Raw genomic sequence first — 13,119 nt, 5'->3', positions numbered from 1 at the left:
AAATTCCTACTATTATCCCATTACCCTGTCGCCATTTAAAAAGTAAGGTTATGTTTTTGTTTACAACGTGATCTTTTGTTTGAATCGTTTAAATTGTCAATTTTTGTTTAAAAAAAGAAAAGTTTACAGTTACAAATAAAAATATTTACATACATGTATATTATGAAAAATTCTATTAAATAAGAAAGCAAGAAATGAGCAGTGGAGGAAAGAATCCGTATTATCGAAACAATAACAAATGGAAATACATCAAGAAAAAGAAAGCTGCAGAAAATGACAAAAATGAAGAAAATAAAAATGATCCTAAGAATAAAAAAAGAACACGAAATGAAGGTAAAGCTACAGAATAATTAATTATCATGCAATTAGATATAAATCTATTTAGCGATAGACGTCTAATTATATATTGACAACTCATTTTTACTTCTAGGTTAGTTTATAAATTTCCAAATATTATCAAAAATGTTAAAAAAAAGAAAAATTATATTAGAAAAATTCATATTTTTCATAAATTAATAAATCTATATTATTCAAAATTTTATAAATTCACTTATTAAGTATATAATATTAAATATTCTTGTTTATTATTATTAAAAAATTTTAACAAAATTTGTCACAAGAATTTAACTTTCCCTGGAATTTAATTAAAATTTAATTTAAAATAATTTAATTCCAGCGAAAATTTTATTATTTATGAAAATAATTGAATTCTTAAATTGAATTTTATTAAAAGTTTTTATAAAATAATTTAACTCCTGTGAAAAATTCAATGATTTTTTTAAATAATTGAATTTTCTCGGAGAATTTTCACATGATTTTTAAAAATAATTGAAATTTTTGAAGAAATCAGTTAAAAATAGAATTAAAAATAAGTGAAATTCTGATAAGAATTTTATTATTTATATAAAAATAATTGAATTTGTTTACGAAGATTTTTATTATTTATAAATTGACTTTTTGCAAAGAATTCTACTACAATTATTGTGAAAATAATTGAATTCTTCCTAAAATTCAATTACTTTCAAAATTTTCAGTAAAAATTATTTTAAAAAAACCTTTTTTCCAAGAAAATTGAAATAAATTCTTCAAAACAATTTAATTATTTTAAAGAATTTTAATAAAAATCTTGTCAAGAATTAAATTATTTTCAATACAATTTTAATTACATTTTATCGAAAGAATTCAATTAATTGAAAAAAATTTTGATAAAATTCTTGAAATGAATTCAATTATTTTCAAATTTCTTTTTCATTTTTCTATATTTAAGCCTTTTTATTAATTATTTTACTTTTATGAAGTTTATAATTAATTATTTTAGAAGAAAAAATATTTTTCTATTGAAACATTAATTAATTTTTGTTTTAAAAATATATTAAAAATATTTCACACAATTTCTTAATGAATAATTTAAAACAGAAAAAATTTTTTTTGAACAAAAAATTATATTGCTTTCATTTGTTGATCATAAACTTTGTGAATTTCACTGATTTATTATTTTAATTTCGAAGAAAATCCTGAGAATGATGGATATGAGGCAGCAACACATCCAGATGATATGGAACCGCAACATGCCAAGAAAAAGAGAAAGAAAGATATTCCATACACTGGATGGGATCTTTATTTTCCTGATGAAGGTAAAAAAGAATCGAAATTTTCAAATATTTTACAAAAAACGTAAACATTCTTTACTTGACATGAAAAATCGTAGTCTTAAAATTTTTTTCAATTTATTCTGCAAATTACAAAAAGTGATTAAAAATCTTTATGAATATTAAAAAAAAATTTTTAAAAGCGAAAAATAATTTACAAAGATTTTAATTTACTTTGCAAATTACAGAATATGCCCAAAAATCCGAAACCGTTAAGAAAATAAAAGTAATGGAAAGTTATTTGGTGGAAAATCAAGAATTAATATCAAAAGCTCACTTGGATGTCGGAGGACCATTCAAACTTGACGTAAATAAAGTATTCGACAGTCAAATTTTTAAGGAACAATGGCCAGATTTTCCAGAAGAGATCAAAAATAATCCATCACATACCCTTAATTGTATTGGCCTTGCAGTTCACCAGGTTCTTCAAATTTCCTTTTCTTTTCAATTTGATCAATTTTTCAAAATTTTTATTTATTTATTTATTTAAAAATAATTATAAATTAGTTTAAAAATGTATTTTTTAATTTTATTTTAATTAATTAATTAATTTATTTGTTTAAAAATAATCAAATTAAATAAAAAATGTAATCGTTTTTTTCAGACAATTGTGAATACACTAAAAGTAAACGACAGTGAGAGTTCCGATGAAGTGCCTTTAATTAGAGTTAGAGTTGTAAATTATTTACCAGTTGTTCCACTAAAGAATTTACGAGTCAATTATTATGGTACAAATTTTTTTTTAAATTACACTTAGCGTTATTATTCAGGTTTGCCATAAAAATTCGATTTTGTTTTTCCCTGATTTTTCCATGATTTCGAGACAGAATTTAGACTTTTTCTTTGACTGTAAACAATATTTTGATTCACTCAATTTTATAAAAATTCATCAAGAATTAAGTTCTTTAAAATAAATTCAATTTTAAATTTTCAAGTAAATTATTTTTATGAATAGTAAAACTCTTTGAAGGAGTTCAATTATTTTTAAAACAATTTTAATTGAATTCCTGGTCAGAATTCAAATATTTTCAAATATTTCCATAAAATTCAATTATTTCTTGAAATTTTAATAAATTTTTCGAAACAATTCAACTTTATTTATAAATATTTAAATTCTTTGCAGGGATTAAATTATTTTTAATCCAATTTAAATCAAATTACACGAAAGAATTCAATTATTTTTAAAAAGCAATAAAATTCTTCTGATGAATACAATTATTTTGAATATACTTAATTTTAATAAAATTCTTTACACAAATTCAATTATATTCGAAACAACTTTAATTGAATTTCTAGAAAGAATTTAATTATTTTCAAATATTTCTATAAAATTCTTCAAAGCAATTCAATTTTTCCTAAAATTTTAAGAAATTCTTCGATCATTTCAATTATTTTTATAAATTGTAAAATTCTTTGCAGAAATTCAATTCTTTTCAAAACAATTTTAATAAAATTCCTCAAAAGAATATAATTATTTTAAAATATTTACATAAAATTCATTTATTTTCTAAAATTTTAATAAATTCTTCGAAACAATTCAACTATTTTTATAAATAGTAAATTTATTCGCAAAAATTAAATTACTTTTATAAACAATAAAATTTTTCTCAGAAATTCAATTATCTTCAATACAATTTTAATAAAATTCTTCTTCATAAAATTCAATTGCTATCAAAATTTTCAATTAAATTTATTTAAAAAAATCCATTATTTTAAAAAAAAATTCAAAGAAATTCATCCAAAGAATTTAATTAGGATTTTTAAAATTTGTAATAAAATTCATCGCGAGAATTCAATTATTTTCATAAATAAAAAAATTCTTCGAAGGAATTCTATTATTCTCTTGAAATTTTTTGATAAGATTCTTTGCAAGAATTCAATGAAGAAGAAGATTGTTTTATTAATTATTTAATTGTTTTAAGTTAAAATTATTATTAAAATTAAATGTATTATTACAAATTATTATTATTATTATTTTCATTATTGTTTATAATTAAAAATTACTGCTTTTATAATAATCGATATTTTGAATTTCTTTTTCAAAGGACAACTAATTACAATCAGAGGCTGTGTGATGCGAGTGGGAAAATGTTTGCGATTAGCTCAATGGCTTGTATATAAATGCACCAGATGTAATTTAAAAACAGTTGTTTATCAACCAGGAGGAGTGCCAACAGTTCCCAAAAAATGCGACTGTGGAGCAATGAAATTCGAAATGGAAGACGATTCACCTTATACAATAACCATACCTTTTCAAACAATTAGACTGCAAGAGCATTTAGGTGATAATCAGGTGAATTTTTGAAATTCAATTCAATTTGTAATTTTGTACATCTATCACTTTTAGAACTTCGGAAAATAAAACTAAAATTAAAATTTTCAAGGACGATAGACGTGGAACTCTGAGAGTTATTGACGTCGAACTTGTTGACGATTTAGTTGACACTTGTATGCCAGGAGCAGATGTCGTCGTAACCGGAATTGTTAAAGTATAAATAGAAAATTATTTAAAAAAAAAATTAATTATTAAATATTATTGATTATTAAATAATCTAAAAATTAATAATTAGAGATTATTAAAGTAAAAAGAAATTCTTAAATTAAAAAAATTAATTATAATTAACTGGGTATTAAATTATTAAATATCAAATTAAAGGTTAATATTTATGGTATTTTCAGGGTCAAGAGAATGAATCGAAAGCGAAGAAGACTACGGATCCAAAATTTCAATTGCACATTGAAGCAGTTTCGATAACGAGTAATAAGACAAATTCAAAAACAAAGGGTGTTATGATGATTGATCTTAATTATCACGATTATGCCGCTATTTGTGTTAGTCGATTTATAAATAACTATTTAATAATTATTTACAATAAAATAATTACTAAATAATTACTTAAAATTAAACATTTGTTTCTTTTTACAATTTTTTTTCTCTATTACAGGAAATTAAGGAATATAAAAACCAGGTTTTTGCCCTATTGATTCATTCAATGTGTCCAAGTATTTACGGTCACGAATTAGTAAAAGCGGGACTGTTGTTAAGTTTATTTGGAGGAAGTTCACCAAATGGGGAAGTTCGTGAAGATATTCACGTTTTACTTGTTGGCGACCCGGGACTTGGAAAATCACAAATGTTAATTGCTTCCTCCCGCATTGCTCCACGAGGTTTTTCAATTTTTTAAATTCAATTAATTAAAATATATTTATTAATAATCGTATTCGGGTTTATTCGCTATTTAAAGATAGAATTTTTTTGTTTGATTTTTGTTGACTAATTTTTCATTGTTTTTTTTTCAAACTGTTTTGAATTTTAAAATTGAAAAAATTCTAATTTAAAGTTTTCAAGATTGAATAATAACGAAAATTAATTAAATTGTTCTGAATCAAAAATCATAATTAAATTTGTAAAATTAATTTAATATTCTAAAATATAAAAATAGTTAAGTACTTTCGAATTATTGTAGAAAAACAAATTTTCGTGATGCAAAAAATTTGTCTGTACAAGCAAAAAATTTCAGAATTATTTTATTTGCATAATTTTGCATTAAAAAGATAATATTTTTTAATTTTAAAAAATAAAACTGTTCTTAAAAAATGTTATTTTTGTGACTTATAATTTTGAGTGAAAAATAATTTTATTCTTGCATTGAATTTTATTAAAATTTTTGATGGACATTAATTAAATTTTTTCTAAGATTTTTATTGAGATTTTTGAAAAATAATCGAATTCCTAGAAAGAAATTGTGAAAATAATAATTGAATTGTTTAGAAGTATTTTATTAAATTTTTTTGAAATTAACTGAATTCTTTGTATAGAATTATATTATTATTCACATAAGAATAATTGAAATTAAATTAATTAATTAATTGAGAAATTTTGTTGAAATTTTTAAAAGTAGGATTCAATTCCTGCAAAGAATTTTATTGTTTTTGAAAATAATTTAATTGTCTCGAAGCTATTTTACTATAATTTTTGATAATAATTGAATTCCTGCAAAGAATTTTATATTTTGTACGAAAATAATTAAATTCTTCCAATATTTTTTTTTATAAATTTTCAAAATACATACTTGGATTTTTTAGAAAGATTTTCATTAAAATTTCTAAATATAATCAAATTTATTCGAGGAATTGAATTAAAATTTTATTGAAAATGATTCAATCTTTTCGAAGAATTTTATTTTTATAAAAATAATTAAATTGTATCAAAGATTTATACTAACATTTTTGAAATGTATAATATAATTCCTGCTAAGAATTTTGTATCTTCTAAAAAAAATTAAATTCTATCTATAAATTTTATTACAATTTTCGAAATTATTTAAATTGTTTGGGGGAATGTTATTAAAATTTGTAAAACTAATTAAATTCATTTGAAGAATTGAATTATTTTTGCAATGAATGAATGAATTGAATTTGTAGAAAAATTTTATTAAAATTATTTTTAAAAAATGTTTAATTCTTTCGAAAAATTCTATTAAAATTAGTGAAAATAATAATTGTATTCCTGCGAGGAATTTTATTTAAATCTTTAAAAATAATTCAATTTTTTCATTATTTAAATTGTGTCGATAATAAAATTGAATACCTTTGAAAAATTTTTATTATTTTTTTAAATATTTGAATTTTTGCGAAGAATTTCATTATAATTTAAAAAAAATTAAAGTACCTAGAATTAATTAGTTACCCGTGAATTTTTTCAATTTTGAATTTAAAATAATTAAAAAATGAAATTTGATATTTAAAAATAAAAAATTTTCTATGTTGCTTAATAATAAGTGCAGTACTGTGTTCAATAGTCAAAAACGAATTTAAAATTTAAAATAATTTAAATTCACTAAACTTAAAATTTATTTAAATTTAAAATTCATTAATTTAAATTTAATGTAAATAATTAAATTTGCGCATAGAAAAAGTTGTTAAAATTTAATTCTCAATTACTACTTACGAATTTCCAGGTGTTTATATCTGCGGAAACGGAAGTACAGCGTCGGGTTTGACAGTTACGTTGATAAAGGAGCCAGGAACAAATGACTACATTCTCGAACCTGGAGCTTTGGTCCTAGCAAACAGAGGATGCTGTGTTATTGACGAATTCGACAAAATGACGAATCAACATCAGGTAAAATTTATATAACTTTTCTAGATATTAAATTCACCATATTATAAATTTATATTAATAAATTGTAAAATTATTATTTATATTGATAAATTTTATTATTTAAAAAATTATTATTTATAAAATTTATTATTTGTAAAATCGAAGAATTACTAAATAAAAATTTACTGTTTTACTTACTGCAAATAACAATTCTCCTCGTTTTGAAAAATAATTTCTTTCTTTCCTTTTTGAAAAATAGGCTCTATTGGAAGCAATGGAACAGCAATGTGTGAGTGTGGCGAAATCTGGTGTCATTTGGTCCCTTCCGGCAAGAACTTCAATTCTCGCTGCGGCCAATCCAATTGGAGGACATTACAATAAATCTAAAACAATTCGAGAGAATTTAAATCTCAGTCAACCGCTGTTATCTAGATTTGATCTAGTCTATCTTCTTCTTGACAATCCTGATAAGGTAAAATAATTAATTAATTTTATTATTAAACTACAAAGAAACTAATTATAATAATTAAATCAATTTCTCAAAAAATAGGATCGCGATGCACACATTATTCAACATATGGCACAAAATAAAAGAGAAAGAAGTTTTAATGAACCATCGCCATCGGATCATAGAAAATTATCATCTAAAGATGATTCTCTTAAGTAAGAAATTTATCTGTTTCTCTATTATTTTCAAATTTACGAGTGCTGCCTTTTAATCCATTTTTCTCAAAATTCAAATTTTAGTATTTTTATTTGTTTTTCTTTAAACAGAAAGCATACATTGTTTACCGAGCCTTTTTTGTTTCTAAATTATTAGAAATTTTAACATTATATTCAAAACTTTTTTTAGAGAAGAATTAGTACATTTTATAAAACATAATTCGAAATTAATACCGCAAGGAATTTTACGAAAATATATTGCGTACGCACGACAATATGTGAGGCCACGATTGACAACTGAAGCAGAAAATGTCTTGGAAGAATTTTATCTAAGTATGAGAGAACGTCAGGGAAAAATTGGAAATATTCCCATTTTTTTTCGCACACTCGAAGGATTAATTCGACTGACTTTGGTAAAATATAATTTTGATAATTTAATTAATAATTATTAATTTATTATTATTTAGTTATTATTTTAATAAGTATAATTTTGAAAAAAATAATTTTGTAGTCATTAATTTTTTTCTATTAATATTAATAATTTTTTTTCAAGGCTCGGGCAAAGGTTGATTTAAGAGAAACTGCAAGTGAATTCGATGCATTGGAAGTTGTGGAAATTATGAAAGAAACGATAAACAACATACCCGAAGATGTGAGTCCATTTTTCCAGGGTAATCTTTCAGGTGGCGGCAAAATTACGAAAAATAAGGTAAATTATTAATAATTTAAATAAAATTAATGACATTTTTATATCCGAAAACCCCGCATAATAATTTTCGACACTGAACGTTCACGCTAATTTCAGGAACTTAAAAAAAATCAAAGATTTTTATTAAAATTTTCGTAAAATAATTTAATTCCTACAAAAAAAAATTTATTATTTATAAAAATAATTGAATTCTTTCGAAGAATTTTAATATAAACTTTGTAAGAATAACTGAATTCTTTGTAGAATTTTATTATTTATAAGAATAATTGAATTCTTTCGAAGATTTCTATTAAATTTTTTGATAATAATTGAATTCTGTCGATAAATTTTATTATAATTTTTCAAATTATTTCAAAGTTTTTGAATGAATTTTGTTAAAATGTTTAAAAATAATTAATTAAATTCATTTGAGGAATTTATTTAAAATTTTATTGAAAATAATTATTTCGAAAAATTGTATTATTTATGAAAATAATATTGAATTGTTTCAAGAAATTTTATTAGATACAATTTTTAAAAATTAATTAATTCTTTGTAGAATTTTTTTTTTTTTTCTTAATAATTGAATTCTTTTGAGGAATTTTGTTGAAATTTAAAAAAAAAAATAACTAAATTCATTTGAAGAATTGAATTAAAATTGCTCTGAAAAAATTGTATTAAATTTTAAAGAATGTTATTATATTTATGAAAATAAATAAATTTCGTCGAAGAATATTAATTAAATTTTTAAAAATAATTAAGTTTTTCTAATGAAATATCATTATTTTTCAAGATTTGAATAGAAATTTATTATTTTGAAAAATTGTAGGATTATTTATGAAAATAATTGAATTGTTTCGTATAGCTATTTACTAAAATTTTTTATAAGAATTGAATTATTTTCATAAATAATACAATTTTTCAAAATAATAAATTTTTATTAAAATCTTGAAAAATAATGAAATTTCATTCGAGGAGTTTAATTAAAATTATATTGAAAATAATTGAATTATTTTAATGACTTATTATTTATGAAAATAATTGAATTGTTTCAAGAAATTTTATTACAATTTTTGCAAATTAATTAAATTTTCCAGAAGAATTACATTAAAATTTTTTAAAAATTATTAAATTCTTTCGAAGAATTCTATTAAAATTTGTGATAATATTTGAATTTATGCGAGAAAATTTTTTGGTAATTTTCGCGAAGAATTTCATGAAAATGTTTAAAAACATTAAATTAGAATATTCATTAGTTAATATGTGAATTTTTTTTAGATTAAAGCATTCTTAAATCTATTGAAACAAGAGAGAAGATCGGAAAAGCAGCTTTTTACATTTAGTGAATTATGCGAAATCTTGGAAAATGGAGGAATATCAATCGACGACATGAGAGAATTCATTGACAAGCTCAATGAGAAAGGTCATCTTATCAAAAAAGGAACAGACTTGTACAAATTCATGCCTTCTTAGTTTATAAAAAAATCACTAATACTATTTTTTTTTTTAATTTAAGAAAAAAATTGTGTTTTTAATATTATATTTTTGTACATTATATGTATTTGTTATTTGTTTATTTATTCAAGAACTAATTAATTAATTAATTATTAATTTATTTAAGAATAAGGCGAAGGTTTTCAATTACAAATCCGTACTATCAATTTTGATTGACTTAAATTTAGTTACTGTTTACTTTAAAATTCCAAATTTTTCCATTTTTTTTTTATTTATTTTTATTGTCGAATTTTTTGTAAACTTTTTCTCGTGATTCTAAAAAATTAGTTGTGTATGGATTTTGTAAAGTTTTAAGTAAACAATAAAATTTCGAAAATTGTCGAAAATAATTGTTTTTTTAATTTTAATAATAAGAATTTAAAATTAAGAAACAGAATAATAATAATAATAAAATAAAAAAATAATAATTTGAATGAAAATATTAAAAATAAAAAATTTAATAACAAATATAGATTCTAATAATGTGAGAAAAAAAATTGTCGAACCTTAACAACAATTTAAATAGCGAAAGTTTGAAATTCGGTCTTTCTTCTTAGAAAAAAAATACTATTTTTGCTCTATTTTTAAATAGTCGAATGAATTTGATTACCTACGTTAAGTAGAAATTAATTTCCGAATTTTTAAACTTGAAAACAGTCGGCCTTGCACGGCAGACGACAGCAAAGATATCGGCAGTAAGGTTGCTTCCGTTTGTGACAACAATTATCACTGCAAAGTAATCTCGGAGGAATGTTTCCCGAATGTCCCGATCTTGACGGCAATGTAACGATGCACCTGTAAAAAAAATTACTAGATTAGTAAAAAGAAAAATTTCACATTCGAAAAAATGAGTACAATTAGTCGAGAAATTTTTGTATTTATTTATTGTTTATATTTTTTGTTCCGACAAAGAACTAATTTCCGAAATCAACATAAAAAAACCGTCAGATTTTTTTATATTAATTTTTTAAATTAATATAAAAAACTGGACGATTTTTTATATTAATTTTTAAAATCAATATAAAAAACTGTCAGATATTTTTATTAATTTTTGAAATTAATATAAAAAACAGTCAGATTTTTTATATTAATTTTTGAAAATAATATGAAAAACCATCCGATTTTTTTTATTAATTTTTGAAATCAGTATAAAAAAACGTCAGATTTTTTATACTAGTTTGAAAAACAATTATAAAAAATCATCCGATTATTTTTATTAATTTGTAAAATAAATATAATTAATTTTTGAAACTATATAAAAAATTGTCCGATTTTTTAAAATATTTTTCGAAATTAATATAATTAATTTTTGAAATAAAAAATAGAGATTAATTTTTTCACAATAAATAGAAAAGAAAAGAAACCTGTGTCGAGCGAACATTTTTCCTCAATTATTATCGAAAAAGGGAATTCTGTTGAGAGATTGATTCGATATTTTCGTGAGACAAGCGCAAGGATTCTTTTGAGGAGTTGGCGGGTGGCACTTTGGTGGAAAATGTCCAATTGCCAGAGGTCGAGTGCAAATTGTAATTTTATCAGGAGAAATCGTGGAAAATGATCGAGGAGATGGTCCGATCGACACAGGAGGAGTGCAAATTGTTAATCGACAAACAGAAATTTCTGGAGAGGATACCAACACAGGATAAGATGGCTTTGACACTTGGCAATTCGATGGAAAGGAACCGAAAGATCCCGCTGTTGCTTTTGTTGAAAAATTCGACATTGTTATTTTCACCACAGTTTTGTATATTCAATAATTTTCGAAAATATTAATTTTAATACGTAATTACGATTTTTTTTAATTTACTATAATTACTCAATTTAAAATAATAATTTTTTTTTATATTTCATTTACTTGAAAATTTTGCGTTATGGTTGGACCGAAAAATTAGTGAAAACTGAAATTGACTGAAATTGACTGAAATTTAGAGTGTTTTGTTTTGTTTTTTTTTGGGAAGAAAAATTTCTAACCATTTTTCCGAAGAATTTTACTTATTTATAAAAATAATTTAACTGTTCCAAAGAATTTATATTATTAAAATTTTAGGAAATAATTATGAAAATAATTGAATTCTCGCAAATAATTTTATTAAAATTTTAAAAAATCCTAATTAAATTCTCTTGAAGAATTTCTTTGATTTTGTTTTTGACAATAATTGAATTCTTTCAAAAAATTTCTTTAATTTATTGAATATAATCGTTTTGCTAATCATTGTAATTAATTATTTTACTATTAAAATTTTATTAAAATTATTGATAGAAAATTAAACTCTTTTAAAGGATTTTTTTAGAGTTTTTGAAAATAAATGGAATTCTTTTCAAGAATTTAATAAGTTTCTTTGAGAAATAATGTAGTTTTTTTTAATAATTTTAATTGAAAATTTTGAAAATAATAGAATTTTACTATATTTATAAAGATAATTGAATTGTTTCAAAGAATTTATTAAAGTTTTAGAAAAAATTTGAATTCTTTAGTGAATTTTTATTGAAATTAATTGGATTTCAGCAAAGATTTTATTAATATTTTTAAAAAATAATTGAATTGTTTCGAAGGATTTATTAAAATTTTAGAAAATAATTGAAATTTTTGCAAAAAGTTTTAACTTATTAAATTCTTTACAGAAATTTAATTATTTTTTAAACAATTTAAATAAAATTCCTCAAAAAATACCATTAGTAAAAAAAAATTTTTTTAATTCTTCGTGAGAAATTCAATTGAATTATTTTAAAAAATTTTAATAGTCTTCAAGGAATTTATTAAAATTTTAGAAAAAAATTGATTTTAGTGAATTTTTATTGAAACTAATTGAATTTCTGCAAAGATTTTACTATTTTTAAAAAATAATTAAATTGTTTCGAAGGATTTATTAAAATTTTAGAAAATAATTGAATTTTTGCAAAGATTTTACTATTAAAAAAAATAATTGAATGGTTTCGAAGGATTCATTAAAATTTTGGAAAATAATTGAATTCTGTAGTGAAATTTTTCTATTTATAAAAGTATTTGAATTGTTTCAAACTTTCAAAGAATTTATTAAAATTTTAGAAAAAAATTGAATTCTTTAGAGAATTTTTATTGAAATTAATTGAATTTCTGCAAAGATTTTACTATTTTAAAAAAATAATTGAATTGTTTCGATAGATTTATTAAAATTTTAGAAAATAATCGAATTTTTAAATTTTTTCAAAAATTTTAGTATTAGAAAAAAATAATTGAATGGTTTCGAACGACTTATTAAAATTTTCGAAAATAATTGAATTTTTGCAGAGATTTTACTATTAAAAAAAATAATTGAATAATTGAATATTGTTTATTATAATAAATTATTAATTAATTAATGCCAAAAATAAATTAATTAATAAATACTAACAATAAATAAACTGTCAAATAAGTACATTTTTTTAAAAATCAATTACAAATTTCAGGTACACTTTCATTTTTTTTTTTTTACTTAATTGCAAGTATATTTCAATTTTTTTACATTTATTTATGCTAACAAAGTTGCATCAAAATTAAACCA

The 13,119-nt window shown here is 20.9% G+C and overlaps 1 protein-coding gene across 1 annotated transcript; it reads left to right on the top strand.

Moving 5' to 3' along the window:
• Window positions 1-53: 53 nt before the first annotated feature.
• LOC122507075 (DNA helicase MCM8-like) lies at window positions 54-9,661 on the top strand. Its single transcript, XM_043619584.1, has 14 exons — window positions 54-333; window positions 1,509-1,634; window positions 1,838-2,070; window positions 2,254-2,377; window positions 3,695-3,942; window positions 4,034-4,138; window positions 4,329-4,481; window positions 4,595-4,817; window positions 6,611-6,774; window positions 7,013-7,225; window positions 7,304-7,416; window positions 7,607-7,829; window positions 7,970-8,125; window positions 9,383-9,661. Exons 1-14 carry the CDS (start codon window positions 195-197, stop codon window positions 9,575-9,577), a joined length of 2,415 nt encoding a protein of 804 aa, XP_043475519.1. The 5' UTR covers window positions 54-194; the 3' UTR covers window positions 9,578-9,661.
• The last annotated feature ends 3,458 nt before the right edge of the window (window positions 9,662-13,119 follow it).

The sequence above is a fragment of the Leptopilina heterotoma genome, unplaced genomic scaffold (assembly GCF_015476425.1).
Source record: "Leptopilina heterotoma isolate Lh14 unplaced genomic scaffold, ASM1547642v1 Lhet_45, whole genome shotgun sequence".
NCBI classification, from domain to species: Eukaryota; Metazoa; Arthropoda; class Insecta; order Hymenoptera; family Figitidae; genus Leptopilina; species Leptopilina heterotoma.
Note: the sequence above shows the minus strand (reverse complement) of the source record. Positions and strands in the feature narration are given on the sequence as shown.

Excerpts from the sequence above, each read along its gene's own strand:
- LOC122507075 (XM_043619584.1), top strand. The coding sequence starts at position 195 with ATGAGCAGTGGAGGAAAGAATCCGTATTATCGAAACAATAACAAATGG. Across the intron at positions 334-1,508 it reads AAAAAGAACACGAAATGAAG|AAAATCCTGAGAATGATGGA; the intron begins GTAAAGCTACAG and ends TTAATTTCGAAG. Across the intron at positions 4,482-4,594 it reads ACGATTATGCCGCTATTTGT|GAAATTAAGGAATATAAAAA; the intron begins GTTAGTCGATTT and ends TCTCTATTACAG.